General features: G+C 34.6%; 1 protein-coding gene across 1 annotated transcript; it reads right to left on the bottom strand.

Annotated features, from left to right (window-relative positions):
- Positions 1-57: 57 nt before the first annotated feature.
- On the bottom strand, positions 58-24,949 carry Smp_152750 (putative receptor protein tyrosine phosphatase). Its single transcript, XM_018794052.1, has 20 exons — positions 24,772-24,949; positions 21,907-22,312; positions 21,221-21,445; positions 19,488-19,677; positions 18,562-18,788; positions 13,866-14,013; positions 13,473-13,605; positions 13,083-13,281; positions 12,253-12,346; positions 11,221-11,291; positions 10,041-10,175; positions 9,188-9,322; positions 8,561-8,709; positions 8,258-8,393; positions 7,865-8,011; positions 7,603-7,690; positions 7,134-7,330; positions 4,301-4,569; positions 1,774-1,909; positions 58-1,453 (listed from the first exon to the last, which is right to left on the bottom strand). The coding sequence occupies exons 1-20, from the start codon at positions 24,843-24,845 to the stop codon at positions 878-880; spliced, it is 3,735 nt and encodes a 1,244-aa protein (XP_018648503.1). The 5' UTR covers positions 24,846-24,949; the 3' UTR covers positions 58-877.

The raw sequence follows: 24,949 nt of genomic DNA, 5'->3' as shown, positions 1-24,949 counted from the left end.
AGCATAGATATACACCAACTAGCATACAAAAATCAAAAGGCAAAATAGATTTATTTTGTAATTTATATTATGTAAAATTAAAAATAGTAAAACAGATATTTTCATAAAAAAGAAAGTAGTTATGAGATAGTTTTTCACAGTATCAACAACTTTAAGTAATCTAAGAGTAAACTCAAAAACTAGATTGAACAAAAATGGAAATAAATAACAAAATGCGCAGATAATATCGCTATCCTAGTAATATAAGAATTTATAACTAAAAATCCTTGAAACTGCTGACAACATACCTATGCAAGGGATCAAAGTAATACACACAAACATGAATAATTCACAGTGACTCGACTATCGATGGTATACATGATACCAGGAGATAATTATGCCATATTAAGACGAAAAACCCTAATAGCAGTAAATTAAACAAAATTATTAGTCACTTAGTTTAATCAGGATCAGTTGAAAAATGATTTGCTGATTTCCCTTGTAGACTAGATTATTAGCTTTTGTCTAGGATAATATTAAGCATATAAAGCAATATGTAAATTTCAATAACACGTCATAATAACCAATATAAGGTTAATTAATACAAAGTAAAATACAACAGAAAAAATATAATAGTGAACCAGACCAAGTTAAATGCTGATTTTCTATATATATATATATTCAAAATAAGCGCGCACATGGGTATAACAGAAGTGAAACAAGTAATCTAGTAAACAAAGTAACAACATTGAAGAAATAAAAAATATAAAACCTTTTTTAAAAAAAAGAAGTCATATTCGACAATAAATATATAGATCCTCATTTACAATTAAACATATTTTAACGGAGTAGCTATGAAGTAATTTTACGGCGCTTATATTTACGTACGACACGTAAATTATAGGGTGGGATATTCCATTTGATTCCCAGTAAAATATTTTCTATTGTTATTATTATGATTGTTAATAGATTGGAATGAAAGAAATTCAACAGATTGATGTTTTGATAGTAAACGATATACTGCATGTCCACGATTATTTGAAAAATGATTTGACAAAAGTGGTTCTTCTTGATGATATGGATCCGTAAATATGCAGGTTCTATTACTAATACTGTTGCACAGATGTTGACTGGTGTGTTGTGAAAATGAATTATTATAGTTACTGTGATTACGAAAAGAATTATTTCGACTAATAGTAGTAGTTTCATTAAACAAAAGTGAATCGTTATTATTTCGCGTGGGACGTTGACATTTCGGATAAGTTAATCGACGTCGACCAGAAAATAAGTTACCTAATATTCGCCTAGGAGATGTATGTTGGTCACCGGTTGATACTTTGCTGGAATTATCTCGTCCTTCAAGCATATAATATAAAGTTGCATAACGTGAGCCTATTGAATTCGATTGCCAAGAAGGTGACGATTCATTCTTTAAATAATATTGCATAAGAGTATACACGAATTCCAAATCCCACTAAATATTTCATACATAAAAAAATAAATAAAGTATATTATTAACATAAGAGCAATTTAATTGGTATCGCTGAAGACAGAAATATAACTAAACCTATCTTGTATTGTCAAGCTGTATCAACATCTGGATGGGTAACTCACTTCAACGTTTTAATTAACTTTTAGGGAATACGTTGATATAAACAAACCACTAGGAATAATATAATATTTATCTTCATTTAAAGTGTACTACAATATGATAAGTTAACTGTAAGCGACAAGTGGCAAGTTATCAATTAAACAGTGAAAAGCAAACGTTGAAAAAAAACAATAAATACTTACATAACCCCTAAATAAATGAGGTCGTTGTAAACATAACATTTTGAAAACAAAGTATACATCGAGTAGAAGATCATTTAAAAATTGGCTAATTAAAATACGAATTGCACAAAATATGCCAACACGATAACCTCCAGTGCTGAAACAATAAAGTGGAATATTTTCAGTTTTGAACAGATGGTGAAAATAAAATCAATTATGTAATTACTGGAAATGAGTTATAAGTCATAAATTTAACATTTTTGGCAATATGTGCATACAACAGGAAGTTAAGACTTGTTCCGCTTTTTGTTTTGTAATCGTTTTTTACAAACTGAAAATATTCAGAAAACAATGTTATTATATAAGAGTATCATACCAATTGGATAAGCTATTTAACGCCCAAAAAACTGTACTTTGAACTTGAAACAGTCAACTTGATTAAAGACATTTTTTAAATATTTTACTATGTAGTATATAAATTGACATTAGTAGATCAGCAGATAGAGATACTTAAATACCTATGATATTTAGATTGCAAACAAAATAAAATTGGATTTCCATGTTAGCTGGTCTTGTATGAAGGGGGATTTTAAATTAAGATTTGCACAATACATGTCATAATCAATAGTTACAGACGTTAAAAGGATAAAATAACGTAAGGTTAGTCCCAGTACCACAACTCAATTAATTCTATTTTTCCTTTAAATCTTGATCAAGTATTACCACTACCTTATTGACTTTTTATTCTACAATCTAAATTTATACATTATAATTTCTATTGAAAATGATAATTATTTTCTGTCCTTAGTTCTGATCTTGTTAATTTCCTCTTTCACTGGTGTTGACATGAAGTTGTAGCGGTTTGAACTGATAAACATTTGTATTAGGTTTTATATTGATGACTGACTGGTCTATTTGTGGTGTTTTATATCAATGTAAATTGTTGAAAAGCAGATACACGAGATACTTGGTATTCTTTCATGTGGAAGTAATTACTTAGCTGATTCTGTCACTATTCAATGAACATAGTTTTATCATTCGGTCATTAAATTGAAATGTACCAAAATCACTGAACATTTCTATTTATTTGTCAACCTTACAACACAAAACTTCAAATCCAGATACAAAATCATATATACATAAAACATAAATATGTGAAAAAAACTAATGTATGGTAGATATTGACGATCATTCTCAGAATATTGAGTACTTTACTCGAATTTAACACATTGGATGAGCATAAAGACTCCTTTCTCTATATATTTCAGCAACGTATATTTATTTGATTTTATATTTATTCATACAATTCAATAACAAGATGAAGAAGGAGGAACATGACCGAATTTCTATATATTTGCATATTATCATTATCAATTATATGGATTAACAATTAATGAGTATTTATCAAAAAGAAAACATCTTTGTAATAAAATTATGGGGGTTTTTTATTTCATCTAAATTTTATGATTAAATGAATAGTCACGTAAAAAATGTGAAAGTTTCAGTGTGTTTTTTCAGTATAATCAACAACTTTACAGACTATTTATACGTTCTAAACAATGAACAACATTTGTTAAAGATACTGAATGAAGTGACGAAAATTTTTTTTGGAATTTATTACGATAAGAAAACACAAATTTCAACGGCTAACGGGGTGGGGTTGTTAATGCAAACTGCAAACAATTCAATGTACAGATTCCCCACCCAATAAATATCAATCTTACTTTCTGTAAATAGAGATAATTGTCTTTTACTATTAAACTGTTAACCAATTAACTAAATATATTTCAGAAGAGTTGAGAGCTAGAAAATATGTGAATCCCAAGATAACTATGTAGTTGCAGTAGTTTTCGTTATCGTTGTTCTTGTTTTTAATTAGTTATAACAACAGATCACCGATACTTTTGTCTTTAGTTCATAATAGATTAATTATTACATTGTGTTATGTCCCGGTAACAATATTGGATGGTAACTTTGATATCCATTTATGGACCAATACTATGCATATATTTTTTATCGTACAATTGTTAACTAACTAAACAACTCATATTCGTGCCCCTCTTATTATAAGCTTTATTTTGACCTATAAACTATTGTTATGTGACTTATCATTCTTGAATTATGCCCTGTCTATCAATTACTATCTCCCTTATTCACAGCCACATTTAGCTAAATCTTGTACAAATGTTATTTTCTATTTTATGGTACGATGTGGTCTGTCTGTTTGGTATATAAACCAATTATGTTTGAAATAAATGATTCATATTGCAGAGGCTGTTATTGGTGCTCTGGACATGACTGGTTGGGCTAGATGGAAGCAGGACCGACAAGCACTCTAGACTGCTCGTAGGGGTTTCGTGTGCCATTGGTCCGATCGATAATTAACTGGTCTCTAATTGGCGGCCACAAGATAAAACAATTGCCGGCAACAGGCTATAACACATTGAATAATCCAGCGAATCCAAATAGTTTACTGACCCTATTTGTTTATCATGAATAGAACTTATTAAAATAGACGATTAGTAAAAGTGCATTGAAGAAAACTTACTTATCTACTAAAACAATAGGAGCGGAAGAATTTGAGAATTCCGAATTATCATTTTCTAAATGCGTTGCCAATTCAAGCAAATCTGATGCAATCCTTGATTCATGAGGATTTTCTAAATCAATAGAAGGCCATGCACTAAAATGTAAAAGGGTACATGCTAGTGCATAATCTTCTCGGTCAGATGTTAATAAAAATTGAAATCGTACTAACGAATCACTACACTGATCCATTCGAGCAAAATTTATATGCAACCAACCGATTGTTCTTGTCTGTCATTTGAATAAGAAAAAGCATAATAAGTTTAGCTTAAAAATGACCAAATTTACAATTAAAATTATTCGATTATTCAAATAGAGACAATAAACTAAATAAAGAGTAAAATACGATGATAACTGAAAATATAAATATAAAGTGTATATTCAAATATCAATCAACTAATGAACACGAAAGTACATATGTGGATCTATCGTGTATGGTAGTTTATGAACGGAATGCCTGAGAATAAAGCAAACATCTACTGTTATCTCTAGACTACCACTGACAGTTAAAAAATTAAGGTCACTTCAAATGAGAAGTAATATTAATCCCAGGAGAATCTCCATAATAAAACAAGTCTACTGAAAAATTATCACTAATCTCTTTTTTGTTTAATATGTGCGACAGCTGGTTAGGCTTGCTAAATACGATATACTTCAAATCCTCACTAGTTAGATAAACTAGTTATGGAATATAATGCGCAACGTCTGTGGGATCAGTGAACCGGTGCACTTCTCAGAATGGGTTGCACCGATAGTGGTAGTAAAGGAGACTAATGGTAGCATCCGTTTGTGTGCCGATTACTCAAACGAGTTAAATGAAGCCCTAGAAAATCATCAGTACCCAATACCCCTGTTGTTCCAAAAACATTACGCCTCAAGGTTTTGAAACAATTACATAGCGGCCATCCCGGCGTTAATAAGATGAAAGCGTTGGCTCGAAGCTATGCTTACTGGCCTACAATGGATCAAGATATCGAAACCATATGCCGCTATTGTTCGCCGTGCCTGAAAGCAGCTAAAAGTCCAAAGAAGTGTGAACCACAACAACAGGAAAAACCCAAGTCTCTGGGAGAGGCTGCACGCAGATTTCTCCAGCCCAACACGAGGAAGAACGTTTCTCGACATAGTGGACGCACTTACAAAATGGCCATAAGTCTATGCCATGGCAAATTGCACAGCTAGTGAAACGATCGGCAAGTTATCTGAACTGTTTAGCTGCTTTGGAGTTCCGGAGACTTTAGTGACCGATAACCGCTCACAATTCACTGCAGAATCACTCAAGCACTTCTGCAACATTAATGGAATTGTATATATGCGCTTTCCACCCTATCACTCTCAATCAAATGGACAGGCAGGGCGCTTCGTGGACACATTCAAAAGAGCACTACTGAAAGGCGAAGGCGAGAGGACAAGTCAGGTAATTACGAAATTCTTAACAGCTTATAGAACTACGCCTAACCCTAACGTCCCAGATGGAAAGTCTCCTGCTGAAGTGATGTTCGGAAAAGCATACGAACTATATTCGACACCATGTTGCCATCTAAACCGATGGATGAACGCAGACTATAACAGAATATCCAGAGTTTTAACGGAGTTATTAAAGTGGGTTGTTAAGTCATACATTAAGGAAAAATAGTTGGAAAACCAGGAGTGATTGAAAAGAGAAATGGGAAAATGTTTTGTACAAAGCGCGTGGGATTTTCCGATAGTAGATTAGACACATCAGTCAAATACAGAGAAAAAAGAACGCTAAATACGGTAGATAGTCAAGTGTGTCTTCCGCTAGAGATAATTACACATACTCCAACTGTAGGAACCCCAACAGACACTCATAGACGCTGGATACCAAGAACGTCCGAACGCCGTAGAAAACCAGTTATCAAGCTGCGAGTAGACCCGAAGAAAGGGTCTTATTTTTTTAAAGGGGGGAGGTGTTGGGGGAAATCCAGAAAACTTGTCGAAAAAAGCCAAAAAAGGCTCCGAAAGCATTGAGAAACATCTTATCCAACCAGCATCCACTAGAAGTTTTGCCGGAAACATCTAGAAAGTGAAAAGTAACATGTCGAGTTTCTGGTTGGATGATTACCTATACTGTTACTATGTTTAGTAGTGTTCTAGAATCTTCCGGAAACCCAAGGCCATCTAAAATACCATAAAAACCCTAGATTTTCTGTAGATAAACGAACCTTGGGAGTAAGGCGTCTCTTCCATATTTCGCGCCTTTTCTCTTGTGTTCAAGCCGCTATGTAGATTTAGCCTGGGGGTTACTAGAATAGCTTAGGAACTGAATCTAGAGTTCAATTAGAAGACTTATCAGATAGAAGTTTTCAGTTTACATTTAAAAATCAGCTTATCCACGTCTGTTCTATGCAAGATCAATTATAAAAACGAATTCCGAAGAACTAACATACACTATGCATATTTTCCTATGATCAAGTAGATTTCCCACTTACAAGAAATTACCGACCTTTCACTTTGCTTCATACGTAAATAAGACAAGACTGTATAAAAAACAAATCACCGAAATATTCTATTTCAGTTGCGAAAGTACGATTTCATGCATTGATTTCTAACATTTACTATTGTTTAATTTGATTCACAACTTTAAAGAATATGCTCCTGGAGATGTAAATAATAATTAACAAGTTCATACAAACAATACAGTTGACAATTATAAACCATGAGTGAATTTCTTAAACGAAATCGAAAAATACGAAAAGATCTATAGTAACTACATTAATTATTCAAAAGCATGAATGTTATTAAATAATAATAATATAAAAAGGAAAACCAACTTGTTCAACTTCATCAGGCCAAAATGGCAACAAATTTTGATCAGACAAACATATAATTAACGAAGAATTAGCGTCCCAAACTACTTTCCAAAATTCAGTTACACTGTTACCTAAAGGATGACGAGTAACTATATACTCACAAACATTCAAAAAACCATGAAGAACGGATGAATCAATGCCTGAACTATCAGTAGTACCTAGAAAAAGAAACATAATTATGGATACATACAATCAAAACATGGTAAAGAAAATGAAAACTTTATACAATAAGATAATTCTCCAAAGTAGTCTTATCAGTCGTTGATGTCACAGCATGATTTATTACACAAACAGGTCAAGTTCCAAGTTGTTTTTATTAATTTATAACAGTAAATTAGTTGATTGATTTATGGATGATCTCATATGATATATGTAATTAGGTTTCATGAAAACGTGATTAGCTTATAAATTGAAAGAACAATCTACCTACTTGAACAATAGGGTAATTTCGTTTGGTCAACATTCAGAGTTCCACTATGCAAAGAACCGGCGGAATCACATCTGAAATCCATACACATCTTGGAAAAAGAAAAAAGTATTTTCTTACAATGAGGTATTCAAGTAGTAAACAATATATTAACTTAGTAATACTAACGTGACTGAAATACTCATTTAAATAACTGAGTTATGAATGAATATTAAGCATTCTGAGTAATGAAATACAACCACCATTTGGTAAAGTAAACACTCACTTCAAATTGTCTCATCAAATTGGATGTACCTGTTGAATCTAGTTCATATAAATGCCGCAGGTAATCACTGAAGTTCAGCGGACGAATTGAATGATACGGATAAAGGATATACTCACGTAATGCGTCATGAATAAAAGCATATTGTTGCTAAATAATCAATATAATAAGGAAAATAAAGAGAATACTTAGTGAATTACCAATTCATTGACAATAGTCGTGTTGTCGCCTAATCATAATGAGAGCAACTGACAGTCATAGAAGTAATTATAATGATCAAAGGTGTTAAACACAGTATCATAGAAAAATTAAATAATAAAACTAGCTGAGTAAAAGCTATTTATACCAACCACGATTCGTACAAAAAATAGGTACGGCAAAAAAAATGATAATTACTTCTGTTTGGACAAGTTTCATGCGCTGTTGGCGAATATGTTCCAGAAACCCCCGGACAGAAACAGCTTGTTCTACCTTCAGCTGCCGTATCAAACTTTCGATACAGATGTAAGTACCGGTTCGTCCGACGCCAGCGCTAATATTTAGAAAAATTGAAGTTAAAGGAAAAAGGTTTAATGCATATCTAGGTATTTAAAATATCCGTTGATGAACACTTCATTATTAGACCACACCATATACTGAAAACGACTTTACTACATCAACATGCATTAAACAATATTTACCAAATGCAAAAAAAAGTACCTGCAGTGGACAACGATAGGACCTCTGTCAAATGTCCAATGCGTGACCGAGGCTTCTACGAACTTGAGAACCGGAAGAGGGGAAGGAGGCACATCAAAATCTCGCCAATCTGTGTATTGATAGTGATAAACTAAACGATCTTTAGAACCCTAAAAAAAATATATATATAATACGTCTCATTACTTGAAATGAATACCTAGATATATTTGTAAAATGTAAGAAATCACTAGGTAGACGGAGTCTATTGGACACTCAACGTACATTCATGACAGAAATGTTGAGTGAAATAGATTTTTATCTCACAGACATGCATTGACAATAAGTGTATGTGAAAACTCGTTCATCATAATTTAATCAATCAACAAATAGAACCTAACGATATGTACCACGATGATGAGTGGTCTAGTTTATTACGTACATTAAATTTTAGTACTGTAGTAGTAACCAACCAGTTCCTTTTTTTATACGCAACATAAAATTTCAAACTAAAGATCCATTGAACTTTTGAAAACAAATTCCCGTATTTCCGTTTATTTTACCCAAACTTTCTAAAATCATAATGAAATGAAAAATTTAATTTCAAAAAATGTGAACCTATTGGTCGTTTAAATAAAAACTGAAATTTACACGTTTAGTCTTGATATGTCGAACACTAAACACTCGGATAGTGAAGAAAGCCCGTACAACTTCAGAAATCATACGAACTGAAACGTTCCCATACGTTTGGTGACCTGAACTGGGCCAATACTTGTCACATTTGCGCTATAAATGAGAACGAAATAAAAGCAAAACGCGATCACAATTAAAGAAACTCACATAAATGATCTCAACAAAAAATATCAAACAAAGTAATCCTAGTAAATGGAAAAATCACAATGAAGGTTGTAAGGATCTCCAGAACAAAGAAAAATACCCTTGAAGAATAGCCTTCAAAAATATTCTACCATTTTATTCATAACAAATTCGTTAAATAGGAATAAGAAATTTGATTCAACTACACATTTCCTGTGAGAATTGAATTTCACTGTTTGTTTACTGATTTCAATTTATGTTTTGAGTGTTCAAATAAAACTCAATAATTGAAAAGACTTGTCTGTAACACATGTACACTAAATACTGAAACTTTGGTAGATACAGACCAAGAAAACATTCAAGGTATGGAGGAGAGTTTAATTTGAGATATTATAAATGTTCGCTTATACAAGTCTACTTATTTAGTATACACAAAGCTGCAATTCCGTACCGAAAACTTCATTAAAATGTCATCTAGTAGGAGTGTTGAATAAAATGCTTGTGGTCTAATTATAAATCAGATCCATATAAACTCCCCAAAAAACATTACATCATGAAATAGCAACAGATGGGTACCATAAAATACTATAAGATTTTCTAATTGACAAGTTTCTTAGATCAAAACAATATAAAACAACTTAAAAAATGACTGGAGTAAAAACAGTAAATCGTTGTCTGATAAACTTACACGACCACGTTCAACGAAGTTAGATATCATAACGATGACATTGCTATTTTGCTCCCACACCATCAACCAGAAATCATCGAAAGTAGACGGAATAGGACCTTGTGCAGCGATATATGCTGCTCGACGATGATATCCCTGTATAAAACAAAAATGAAGATTATGTAAAGTACCAAGGATATAAATAGCTTATTTTCAAAATGACAAAAATATAGCGATAAAGTCAAAATATGCACTTTAACAGGTATAAGCTAACAGGAGACTGTACAAGAAGTAGTTAACAAGATGTTCATTTGTTTTAGTTGTTATCAGTACTCCAATTTCAGAATACGAATATCAACTCTTCGCTAAACTTATATCTGTATTCCTTATCAGGAATATCTAATGAATTCTGTGAAGTTTACTATATTGCTTAGCGACTCAAACCAAAGGATGTGAGCTTCTAATCTACAAAGTAATGAGTTTTTCCCCATGGTAATGAGTAGAAAAAATTGCTACTTCTTTTTTTAATATTCTGTAAATCATCTACGCGATAGGACTTATAGGTGGGACCCTCTATTTTCGCCGATTTAGTTCAAGTGTCAGATAACCTTTAGGATACTAACCTTTTGAGGAGCGCCTACCTTTGTCATGTGTAAAGACGGTAATAAGAGCTCTAAAAAACACACTAAAAATGATGTTATGTGGGGAATCAAGTGGATTTCATATGCACGATTTTTAAAGTGCTATATACGGAACTAAAGAGCTACATTAGATATAGATTCAGATATATTAAGGAAAGTAATAGAAATAAAAACAAAATACCGATCATGGGAAATTTTACGACGTATTATTTTCTATTTAATTTGAAAGAAAGGGACCTTACAAACAGAATCAGTAACATAGCTTTCGTGTGTTCACAAAAAACAGCAAGTACACGGTTTGTTGTCAGCTGAAGTGAAACGAAAAGCACGTAGATCAACATTCAAAATTAATCTTAAATCTTTCATTTTAGAAATTAGTTTTTGTAGTCCTTATGTTTTACAAGTATGCGAGAACAAGTGAATAAGCATCATGCAGATGAGTAATAAATGAGATACGTTAAAAACAACAAAATCCAAATGACGACAGTATTATCAATAAACTGTTAGAGGATTAGTAATTTATATTGAGAGAAGGGTATTAATAAGTACTTTACACTTACATCGACATAATTTGCATTGATATAATCACTTTTACTGCCTGTTTCCTTAAGTATAACTCTCGAGTGATCATCTAAAATATCAAAACATAACACATGAAACTCCTTCCAAAAAAGCGATGAAGTTATCAAAACATGGTATAAAGAGTATCTTTGAAAAGGGTTTAAATGCATATTTTAAAAAATATACTACTTACACATTAGCAGAAACTAACCTACGGACTTTTAAAAAGCAACATCAAATTATCAATATTATCCTTAATATAAAGACAAAGTCGGTCCAAATGAATCTAGTCTGTCATGATATGAATTTTATTCAACAGTTTTTTCTACGAAACCTTTCAGATGTTTTCACTGAACAAATCATAAAGCGCTACTACGTACAAAAATGTATGTAATGAAAGGATGACAGAATTCTGGCAATTATTTAATTAGCTAATAATAACTAGCCTATTTGAATACAGAAAGACTAACTTTAAGTTGGTAACCATCAATCCCGACTAATTTCATGTATACGCTTTTTTATATTTGCAACATTACAACAAGGGCATACATTACAAGAATATACAATGTTTAATCTTAATGAAGTAATGTACAGGACTACACTTTACTGGTGGATACCCTATGAACACTGACAGAGAAACTAATAATTTGACACTGAAATGTTTGCAGCGAAATATTTCCTGCGACAAGAAGACGACTGAAAATCCACGTGAATTTATAAACTCAGATAAACGATCTACTACATTCTCAAGTCTATAGAGTTGAAAAGCGTTATGATCGGAAAACATAAAAGCTGAATGATCGATGTATTTGAGAAAAATTCGCTAAATGAAAGTGATGGGGAATTGTTTTGAAAACTGTCGGAGAAAACAATCGATAACTTTACAGTTATTGAGAATAGCACTAATATTATTCTTCCAGATTTCAGTTAGTGTATGCCCCATTCAATCCATGAAATGCAGCCATTAATATACAACGACTAACAAAATACATAGGTAATTTAGGCATTAAGGAGGACAATTAAGAACGTACAAGCCAAAATGTTGGAGTATCGATTTTTGGCGATGTTTTCTGAAGAACGAGCAACGGAAGTTGACCAGTTTGTTTGCACATTTTGTTCTAACGACTAATTCAAAAAGAAATTTTGATACTTTAATAATAAGTATGATTAGAAATAAAGATACGAAATAAACTAATAATAATAGCTAATAATTTATTGTCTAGGTTAAAGTTGATTCACCAGAATGACTAAATCATCTATCAAGTAGTTTTATATACTCAGTTTTGAGCCACATGTTTATTGATACTAAACAAAGTTCACCAAATCAAAGAAGGTAGAACGGATTTTGACATGCAGCACAACTGTAAGAAGTTAATTAGTTTAACCACTGAGCCATCTTACCCTATAAATGTGACCGGTTTTCGGTAAGGCTTTGGTTTAGAGCACAGCTTTACCACTCCATAAAAATATGTTTAATTCTCATAAAAGCAAACATAATATATAATTTTTCTGGAATTGAGAATGTATTTATGAATGTGGAGAAAAGACTTAGCGATACAAACACAAAGACCTGGGATATGGTTACTTATTTGTACTAATATATTATTTAATTGTATTTATTATTAATAAAAAACTACACACCAAACGTGAATAGATAAAAAGATTTCTTTTAATGTTAACAGTGACATCCATCTGTATGTAACGAAAGTGAAAAAGATCTGAATTCAATTCTAAAGATTGGAGACAAATAGACATGAATACGTCAACAATTAATGTTAATGGAGCTGAAAATCCAACTTCGTGTATTTAATGAGTCCCAACCACCAAAGTGCTAACAGGTTTAAATCATTAAGCAACTCACCTCGAACTCTGCTTGAAATCCAGCATCATCATCAGCATGGCAAGCATTAACATGGGCACGAAATTCTTTGCTTGAAATAGCTTTGTATGTGTTTTTACTTAGATGAAATGGTGCAATACGTTTATACTTAGTTGATATATCGGTTTTGCGATAACAAGAACCCGTCTCACGACACATGATAAGGAAACAATGAACTCGACTAAAAAAAGTAAGAAGATATGGTATTACAATGAGGAAAAATTAACTTCATGATATCTTAAGTCCTATTGGCTGTAGGAAAGAGAAAAAACAGTTTACTGATATGGTACAAACTAATAAAATTTTCATTAACTCAATCGGATTTTGTCAAATATTTAAAAAATTAATTGAATTAATTCAACTAAAACGCACTTAGCAAAGCATGCACCAATTATCACGCAGAAGAAAACCAGAAGAGTAATAGAGACTATCCCAACAATTGCAATATTATCTAACTTGAGATGATATTTTAGAGTTGTATGAAAATATCTTTGTGTAGAAGAAGCTAAAATGGAAAAAAGAGTGAATTAAACTTATATGAAATATAAATAAATAAAATTATACGAATGAAATGAGTGTTAAACATGGTCCACGTCGACACTAAATGAAGTGGTTCAAAGAAGCTTCAGTATTTGGATGAAACTGATATTGATTTCAATGATGAATGTAAGAAATTTAAGGGCTTTTGATAGACACTGCAACTTCGTTTAGCAAGGTAGAGCGTACCGAAAAAACAGTATAAATATGAAGTTTGAAAATACTTACACAGATTTAAACTTATTTCGTTTGAGTTTTCACTTTGTATCTCGCAGTTTACGTAATCAGTACAATTTGTTTGAGAGACACTGGACCGAATAGTAAAGATAATTCGACCAGATTTCGCCTCTTTAAACACGGACAATGGGATAACAGTCTGAAAACAGATACGGATGGTTCATTTACGTAAGAGTTAAGTTCAGAAAATACTTTAAGAAATAAGACATGTCTGATTATCCTCAGCTAAAATGTCAACAGAAATAATTAAGATCGAATGAAGTACAAAAAATTTTGAGAACACCGATCAAAGAATTGGAACGATATCTTGTCTACTAGGTATTATTGCCTGTTGACACATACATCGACTTAACATAATACCCAACTTTCTGTGCCACCCAAATCTGTTCGAAAATCGTTAATAATACTTTATTGATCCCCAAACTTTGCAAACAAGAGCTACTCATCAAAAATAAACAGAGATGCGTACCTAGCGACAGTATACGCGAAATTTGAGGACTACAGTATCAACATTTACTACAATTGATATTATTTCACCAAATCCAAGCTACATAATCCCATATGATTAAAAGAGGAATGCGTTATTTTTCGTTCGTATGTGATTAAAAGGTAAAGAACTAACGTATTTTTGGACATTTTCAATTACTGTCTTGGTACTCTGGAACTTTTAAGTGAAAAGACTCGTGAGATAACAACCATTTCAAAAACAAAGTCGTACTCCTGGCTGTAGAGGGGTGTGACAACAGGAAGGTGTTTTCCTCGGACAACCAGCATCTGCAGCGATGCTGCCTTCTCACAAGGAAAAAGGGGTTAGGAAGGTCGACCCTAAAAGTGTCACGCCTCACCTTATCCCACGGATTTCCGTCTCCGGCGGTAAGGCCCTTTGAAGAACGGAGCTAACGTGTCAAAAATCCCCCACAAAATGGCCGTGCGTGACCGGCCTCAAGCAGTTGTCCCTTGGGCACTGAGGTCACGCTCCCAGGTCGTTAAGACCAACACTAATCCAACTTCCCATTCAGGTCCCTCAAGAAATACCCTTCCACGGTGTGGGCAGCAGGGAAGTGATAAATGCCCTCATACCCATAACTACACACGAGACCAAGTTGGTCACTTTCAAATCCTTCCTACACCTCCTAGAAACTCTCTTATCTCCTCGACTAACCCTTCTCACGTCTTTTTATCACCTCGCACCGCTAGGGCAAACGATTCGAGTACGCGGAACATTATTCCTGGTCTCCTGAAACTACGCTCTAAACTACATGTAGGAACTTTTAACGTCCGGACACTGTGCCAAATAGGACAACAGGCTTCCTTAGTTAGGACTTTAGAATCTTACACCATCGATGTGTGCTGCGTCTCTGAAACGCGCATACGAGATCTGAGTAGTGTCATTCATTTGACCTCACCATGTCATAATAAAGAACCATCTCGATACACGCTTCGTGTATTTGGAAGCCCTGATGCTGCTTTTCATGACCTCGCTGGAGTAGGTATAGCATTAAGTCCTAGGGCAGAACTAGCCCTTTTAGACTGGATCCCAGTAGACAGTCGTCTATGCGCTGTCCGACTAGAAGGATCAGTAAGGACTCGGAAAGATAGGGGAACTCGTCGTTGCCTCTTCGTCATCTCTGCCTACTCTCCCACTGACTGCAGCTCAGACGATATAAAAGATGAGTTCTACAGGAAACTTTCTGACCTTCTACGAAAAGCTAGGCGTTCTGATGTAGTAATAGTGGCAGATGACTTTAATGCTCGAGTAGGTAAACTAAGTGAAAGGGAAAGACACCTGGGTGGATCTTATGGTGTCGTGGCTCAAAGAACAGATAATGGCGACCATCTGTTGCAGCTATGCTCAGATAACCGCCTATTTCTTGCGAATACCAACTTTTAGCACAAGGAAAAACATCTTTTGACATGGCGACCTCAGAATTCATCCCAACGTTGGACCCAATTAGATCACATCGCTATCAGCCACCGATGGAGGGGCTCGATAGAAAACTGTGGCCCATTCTGGAGCACATGTTTAGATTCAGATCATGCTCTAGTGCGAGCACGTACCTGTTTGAATCCTACTGGACGTAAGTAAAACACTGAGAGGAAACCTATAAGGGTTCTACTTAATGATAGGCAAGCTAAGAACATATTTCACGAATAACTAGAAAAACAGTTAGGCAGCCATGTAAGTTGTGCCCACCACAAGACAGCGTGGAATGACATCCGAAAAGCTGTCGAAACGCCAGTGATATCTGCTAGTGCGGTAAACCATAAAGTTAGGGAGAAACATTGGCTCTGAGCATCATCTATCGCACTGACAGATGCTCGAAAACTCATCCCATCTGGCTCTGAACATAACGAAGAGCAGAGTCACCTTAAGCACAGGCTAATAAGAAGCCTACACAATGATCGCGAACAGTGGTGGGTAGCGAAAGCAAGAGAGATGAAAAAGGCATTGGTAATAGGTAACAGCAGACAACTATTCAGACTTACTAAAGAAACCGGTATTAGGCACCCAACTGTCAGCGAAACTATCTCGGAAAAAGATGGACATATTATTCATTCTCAATCCAGGAGATTGGATCAATGGGCTAAACACTTTAGAGCTTAGTTCAACTGGCCTTTAGCCATACTTCGACTTCCCACGATCCCCAGTCGACCTGAATGGCAAGTTAATGTAAATCCTCCAATTCTTTACGAGTTTGGAAAAGATATAAGAAATCTGAAGCGAGGGAGAGCAGCACGCCCCGACAGGTTTACCCGAGATTTTTAAGGATGGCGGTCCAGTACTAGCAGCGAGATTGATTGAGGTCTTAGGTAGAATCTGGGAACTGGACGTAATTTCATCTGACTGGTCCCAATCACTGATTGTGCCAGTCTATAAGAAAGGACAAAAGTCCTCCTGTGACAATCACAGAGGGACCAGTTTGAATAATATAGTGTCTAAAATATTAGCTTCAATAATACTTGGACGCCTAACCAAAGCTCGTGAAGAGCAGACTAGAGAAAACCAGGCTGGTTTTCGACCTGAACGTGGTTGTATAGACCAGATATTCACTCTATGTCAGGTCCTAGAACATAGACACATATTCAGACGCCCCACAACCGTAGTATTTCCCGAACTTAAGGCGGCATTTGACTCCGTTGATCATGAGGTTCTATGGCAGCGCTTGTCACTGAAAGAAGTACCAAAAAAGTACACTAACCTTATAAAGGCTCTCTACTCGAACACAACTGGACGAGTTAGAGATTATGGCGAACTGTCACCAGAATTGATTACCTCAAGTGGTGTTTGTCAGGGCTGTCCACTCTCTCCATTCTTGTTTAACTTTATCGTAGACGTGCTTTTAGAAATAACACTTTCCTCATCTAAATTTGGAGGGGTTGAACTTCTACCAGGAGACTCACTTGTTGACTTAGAATACGCCGATGACATACTTCCATTTGGTGAAGACGCTGACAAAATTCAGGGTCTTCTGACTACTGTAAGCAACAATGCAGGCATGTTCGGGATGCGATACGTTGTGACTGACTGGCATGTTACTCTAATAATGTTTGAAACTGACGAGCACCGGATAACTTGTCTCGAATTTTTTATGGTATTTACATACCGTTATTGCTACCTCGACTTTAATAACTTTCGATCACCCTGTAAGAAGTTTAGTTTATCTCTATAATCCGAAATTAATAAAAAGGTTGCATTTTAAAACCTATCTTTTAGTGCCCAGACTAACTTAATTGTTCCCAAGTTTTTAGCATAAATTTACGCTATACACTTCACCTTTCAATTCTACTTATTCCGTTCGAACTTTAATAATGTTTAGTTTTTACTACTTGGCTTGAGAAGTTTCTTCTCGCTGTTCACATGTGACAAATTAGATGAGAACAAAATTAAACCAGTCTGTACGTCGTTTATGTTTAGTTGGCTTTGTCGATTGTACGATAATAAAGTATGGTGTTTTGTTTAATGTTTTACACTAAATAGGAGCTATACAAATCAAAGTAGTACATGATAATTTAGATGGTAGGTTTGATTTTAAGAAAAAAATCATAACAGGTAAAAAAAATGTTAGTAAGACTTCCTTTACAGCTGGATAAAAATTTTTAAAAACTCATATTTACAAAGTTTTTTGACAAGACTATACGTATTTTAGCTACTAATTCATACATTCAGGTTTCTCTTCACTTAAATAAAGATGAAGAACTGGGCAATAATATCTATGCATCTCAAAAGTTGCGGCCTACAGTCTACTACGAAACTGAAACATGAGTAGCTTAGTCAGTCAACTACAACGTAGGACCAAGCACATATATGAATCGGTCCAAGTTGCCATACCTAATTAGCCCAAGAACACCAAATTCATAGAATTAGTTACTTCAATGGTAGTAATATATAAAAGAAAGATTGTGTATAAGGACATAATACACGAAGAAAGAATTAGTTCGCAGAAACAAAGGTATAAAGCAATTTTAATCTCACGATCTAAGGGGATACAAAGAATGTATACACCTACACAATTGTGATCGGTTCTGAATCATGTCACCCAGAATAACTTAGTGGGATCACAATTACGAAAGTCATTCAAAATTGCTTGCTTGCATACGCTGTTAATAATTATAGAAAAACACGCACGAAAAAACTTCTATGAATTGAAAAGGGACAACAGATACTTTAAAAATACTAAATATTTACCCATTGAAATTGTTGTTGTTGGTCACAGTAACAGTATGCCAATTCTTTTTTGCTTGATGTTTGAGTAAGCAAACATTTTTGTTCAGAAAGAAAGGAGTGAAAATGCCAACAGATCAAGTACTGTGGGTTTTTTAGTATTGATGAGGATTCATTTGAGCAAGTCCAGTTAATCAAAATATCATTGGTGTCCAAAAGAAAAGCGCCAACAGCAACAGGTGGCGATGGAGCTGAAATTTATTTAACAAAATTCTGAAACGAAGTAGTTACGATAACGTTTAACCCAATTTATTTCATGTCAGTAAAGATACTAAAGATATCTTGTCGCGATAATGTTAAAATGGTCTTAAACCCCCCTTGGTTAATAGTAATACATAGATTTTTATTCATTCATAGAAATTGGAATAAGTAATATAGATAACGTGGGAAAACGTTATTGTTGGCATCAATCTATTAGAACTCCAGGGCATAAAAAACCCATGTCTAAAGGTTCTACAAAGCATTATTTAAAAGTATATTGAATACGATACCTAGGGGTACTTCGAGAAACTTCTAGTGAAACTTTTCATAAAAAAGTAGGCAAAGGGAAACGTTTATCGACCAGCAAAAAAACCATAGAAATGCACGATAATGCTAGTTGTCATCATACCAGAAACTGAAAGCTACTAAAAGCTTGCATTTATTTGAATTTATAGTAAAATAGTACAGTACTGTTATCAATCTGTTCCTTGATATAAACCAGACATTTAGTTAATATGGTCTGATTAACAGTAAGTTCCATTTAAAAAGTTTGGATTATAGTAATTTTAAAAGTTGGTTGCACAACATACAATATTCTTTGAAAAGTATGTCTCAAGATTATTGTTAATAAAGTTAATTTATACTACACTTGAGTCTCTTCATAAAACAAAATGCAGGCGAAAACCAACCTTCAAATTTAGTGCGAACTTCAATCTCACTGAAATGTCCAAACCCAGCTTTTGTAGCAGATGCTACGCGAATGATGTAGCAGGTGTTGTGATCCAGATTCCCAAACACAAACTGTAACTCCTTTGAATCCACCTGAACAGTTTTTAACCTTTTAGAACTCTGTGTATCGTTTTTGGAACACGTGTGAAGCTAGTAAGTGGGATTAAAAACCGAAAACCGTTGTACAGTCGATAAAACCCAGATTCGTCGAAAAACACTTAACAATACCGTGGTATCCTTAGAATTATTTTCAATAACCGAACAAACTAGAATAATTATCCCGAACCCTATCAGATTTTGAGATAAACCTAAAGAACTTGAGTGACCTGTTTAGTATCGCATGGTAGGACTATCTGATTTGCAAACAAAGGAATGAAATGTTCATCTACAGAAAATAAATTAGAACTATCACCATGCACTTCTCTTCGAAATAACTAAAGAGTGATGGAGGAATTAAGGGAATAGTGGAATTTAGGAGCATAGCATAAACTCACTATTGTTTCGGAACGAACAAGATTGTAGTGAATAAACACTCAGGTGAAGAAGACAAAGTTATTGTTTAATAAATAATCACAGTGGTTTAGTAAAATGTGAAAATCATACATCAAATACATCACTTGCACATCTTTGAATTGTCTCTTATAAGCCTCATCGTCCTTTTATTCCTGTTTTTATCTTGATCGCGTTCAGTTTCCTTCTCTCTTCTCTTCATTTCAATCTTCCAAACCTGCTCGCAGACATTTCACTTCCGACTGGTGCTACATACTACTTATACCAGCAAACATAAGTAGCATAAAAGACAGATACATTGGTAAACTTCCTAAACAAATATCCTTAATTTGTGGAACGAATGAGACTGCCGTGAGGTAGTTCAGACATCACCTATATTTTCCACTTTACAGTCTGAGAACACGGGGCAGTTGATTTAATGAGCCAATATATGTGATACTGTTGTGGAGAAACCAATCACAACTTTGTTTTCGCACCTCAATTACTGCCCACATAGATGACTGTTTAACAGCGTCTTTTCGTAGTCATATATATATATATATATATATATATATATGACAAATCAGATATTATTCAACTACTTGTTAATTGCTTTCTATCTGAAATCAGATAGCCAATTGTAAATGCTATATTACTAAGCATGGAGACCTAACTATTTATTTATTTGAACATAAATATTGGTACAAAGGGGAACTGAATACATTTGCGCCACACTAGTCACTTGATTTGTGTGTAGGCTATAATACTGCCCGGGTGCACAGATCGAAGCAGAACGTTTTCTCGGTGTGGCCACACCCGAGGCCTTCGACCTAAAAGTCTGTTCCACAAGGCAGTGGAGCAACGTAAGGAAATGCAGTTCCATGGTAGCCGGTGACCAACAATTGGTTCATACGCCATTTGTTCGCTGAGGATACTGGATCCCATTTGCACCACTGGTTTGGAATCAGAGTTTTCCAACTCCCCTAGGTGGACCCTCCGTGTCCACCGACCCGGTTACGGCGCCGGACATCCGCTTTTCGTCTCCTCAATTTTGTAAACACCCCCGCGGCGAGAAAGCAGTCAGTAGGACTTCCCTGGCAGTAGTTGAATGAACGTGGCCACGTGAGAGTGGTGTTACTATAAACACGCTAGGTTAAATTGATATAGGATTGAAAAAGACGAATTTACACTACCTACTACTTACTTCCAATTTATAGGCAAGTATTTTTCCCACTGCATCAGCATTACTGTCCCAGTCAATTGACAATGAGTTGGATGAACTTTCAAAATTTTTTATCCTAGGCTTCCCGGGAATCCCTTCTGTAGTTGAAACAACCAGAGAAGTAAACGGGCCAGAAAAACGACCATTATAAAAAGCGAACGACAGATTGTACCGTGTGTATGGCTTTAGATGGGATATATCTACAATCTAAAATGATAAAATATTTGAAATTTATAGTTACATCAAGTTCATAGAAAGATGAGTTTAGAGGAGTGTTTTTACTGACTTTAATTGCCTCTAGGTGAAGCAACAGACAATAAAACTCAGAATCAATTTTGGATAATAACCCCATTTGATTTCTTGAATTACAAAGGAAAACCAAACAGCAGATTGAAAATGCTTATCTATCATACAGTTGAAGTGCTGAACACTGGACGCTTATATGAATCTAACTTAGTACAACTTACGTATGCTTAGGAAAACTCTTTTATTAAAATCAAACTTTTTGTATTACCTTATGACCAGAGTACTATTAAGATTATAAAAAAATAACACTCCTTGTGATTTACAACAACTACCTTGAAAATTCACAATATAAGAAAAGGAATTTTACAGTGAATGACATCGGGAACCAAGAAACACTAAGGAGCAGGGGAAAAAATAGTTACCTGAGAGTAAGATCCAGATGCATTGTATAAAGTTTTTGAAGCAAACTTGTAAGGCTGAGTTGTAGCAACCGTGACAATGTAACCGACCAGTGGGCCATGTAGTAACGATATAAATCGAGCATCTTGATCTATACATCTTTTGACATTATCTTGAATGACGTCCTTTAAAGTTGCGATACCTACATCTAGAGAAATTGAGTGACTAGATACATTGATGATGTGAACTGCTGGATGAGCAACGGGCAAACCAGGAAGAGTGAGTGAGTGACTGGGTTTACTGAATTCACTCCAACCAATGTCATTCAAAGCGCGAATGTACAAAGTGTAGCAAGTATAGGGCTTCAAATTATGAAGTGTTGTACTGGACAGAGGGGATGATACGTTCTTTTGTAAAACTAGGCTATTACTGCAAAAAAATGTTTTGGTTTGAACAGATAAAAATACCTCGAAATTGCATACAAATTATTTTAAAATATGCTCCGAAAATCACACACATTCGCGTAATAGATTTAGCACCGTCTGAATTCAGACAACAAGTCTGTTTGTACTTGAGTAAATAAAGTATAAAGTTTATCTGTGGTTGAGTGTTTAAAACATAATCCCTGGAGTAAGAATATGAGAAACTACTACAACCACCTCATTCATTACTTTCTAAAAGTAAATAAAGACTACAGATATATAAAACACTAGACGCAACGAAATCGATCGGTCGGTCAGTCATAAGCACCGTAAAACAGGTTAATGCACAATCGAGCGGGAATACGCTGATATATACTGAACGTTGGCTTTGAATGAGAACAAATGCCCTCACATACATGTTGCTTGGATTCTCTTCCATTCCCTTGTTGCTAAGTAAATAGTGGACCATTATTACTTCAATAAATTTGGTATTTCTTCTGATAAACAAACAATGAACTTGCTGTAATATTATCGTTTTTATTGGTGCGATAACACGGGTGAAAGTACAGATATGTTACAATGTTAACCTTAAATAACGATTAATATGGATCTGAATAAAATGAATAACCGGCAATCTTTTGGTTACTGAAAAATAAAATTATGATACCTTATAAATAGATTTACAATTATACCTGTACGAAAGCTGGTGAGCAAAACTTGAATCAGCAACTTTAGATGATATTCCGAATACATTGTGGAGTGCAAAAAACGCAAGTTACACTACTTGGACGTATATATTGATTTCGTCAAATGACGAACAGACAGTAAGAATCAGTACATTCATCTTTAAAAATTATGAAAACCTTCAGCCTTCCTGGTTAGCAGTAACCAATTCAAACTTAAAAACTTATTCAGTCCGGCTGCTTTATCACATTAAACTACTGGATTGTCAGATAATACTACATTGGAACTGCTTTTATCCTACTACAACTAGACACCGGTCAGTCAGTCAGCTACAACGTAGGACCAGGCACATATATGAATCAGTCCAAGTTGAAATATCTGGTTAGCACAACAACTAGACACCATATATTGTGGTTACAAGACTGACAATGATTACCTTTCAGTAAATCTTATCATTAGCTTTTTTATATATTTCTTTTCCTGAAGCATGTGATTCTCCAGTAAACCACCCCGACTGCCAATAATTTACAAAGTACCCACAAAATGGTCTGTATACAATGCATAGCTTGATTTCTAGTTATTTATTTTGATTTTAGTAGCTTGGACTGAAGCGTTGGCTACTTTTGGACAAATGTATCCATAGCAAGGACATCGAAAACGAGGAACGTTTGCGAGTGTTAGTAAATAAGATCATCCGATGTATCAGATGGAGACTAGTAATTACATATTTTTTTCAAATTCAACGAGGATATTGGAGGGCAAAATGGTTTTATCCATCAAGGAGATTCTGCCTACCTGGATTTGAGCTCGTCCTTACTTCCAAATACCAATCGTAAATTAAGATATGATATGCATACTCGAGAAAATGGACGGAATTAGGTTCAACTGATTGAACCGTTTTGAAAGTAATGCGCAATATCACTCCTTTTTAATGTAGTTTATCTTTAAATTTGACTTTACAAGACAAGCATTTTTAGTGAACAAATGATACTTGTCATCATTGCCAAGAGGCATTATCACACTTCCTAACACGATAACTTTCTTCACAAACCAATACTGCTTAGTGGTTCTTTGAAAACAAGGAAGCATTTCGCGGTTGTTTCGTCTTAGTTTGACGCTTTTCAGTGACGGGGAAACCATGAAAACCGAATCGAAGTATGGGATTAATGTACTACTACCAACTGCAATGCTCTTACGCCTTGGGTTAGATCCTCGGAGAAATCGAGATCAGCAACTGGTAAACCCCAAACTAAGGCGGGACAGCTAGCTAGTGGTCTTTTACTGACAACGATTTGTCGGGAAGTGTCGATACACAAGGAAAACCACAATCTCATCAAACAAACCTTCGTAACTCAGTCAAGCATAATTAACAACGAGCCTGGTCCGACTTCGGGGTTCCTGACCGAGACTGATTTATTGGCTGATGCTGGTATTCACTAGTTTCACTTTGTTAACGGAAACGCTTAAACTTTAGGATGAGGGTAATGGTAATGAACTCGCCAAAAAGTTTGTAAGGAGCAATTCTTCGAAAAAAAATGGGGAAAATATACTATTTTCGAACTAAGTATTTCAGTTACATGTAAAGTAAGGTTCAATGGCCTATTGAGATAAGTCTTTAGAAGCTGAGAGTTCCTTACTATTGAATACTGGTAACACACTAGTTTTGTGAAATGCTATGCTATGTTATCACCCTTGGAAAAGATATTGTCCTAAGTAGAAAATACACAAATTTATTTGTCAGTATGCTAAGCGCCTCAAAAACGCGGTGTACAAACTACTTACTTGTCATGTAAATAGACAGTATGAAGAGAAATGGGACTATTTTGACTATTTCCGAAGACCCATGATACGTTCATTGAGCTTTCAGATAGTGCCTGGATGACAATAGACGTTGGAGAGAACGGTTTATCTTAACAATTACATAGGTACTTAGCTTACCTTGTATTACGACGAGTAATGA

This window comes from Schistosoma mansoni, chromosome 1 (assembly GCF_000237925.1).
Source record: "Schistosoma mansoni strain Puerto Rico chromosome 1, complete genome".
NCBI lineage: Eukaryota > Metazoa > Platyhelminthes > Trematoda > Strigeidida > Schistosomatidae > Schistosoma > Schistosoma mansoni.
Note: the sequence above shows the minus strand (reverse complement) of the source record. Positions and strands in the feature narration are given on the sequence as shown.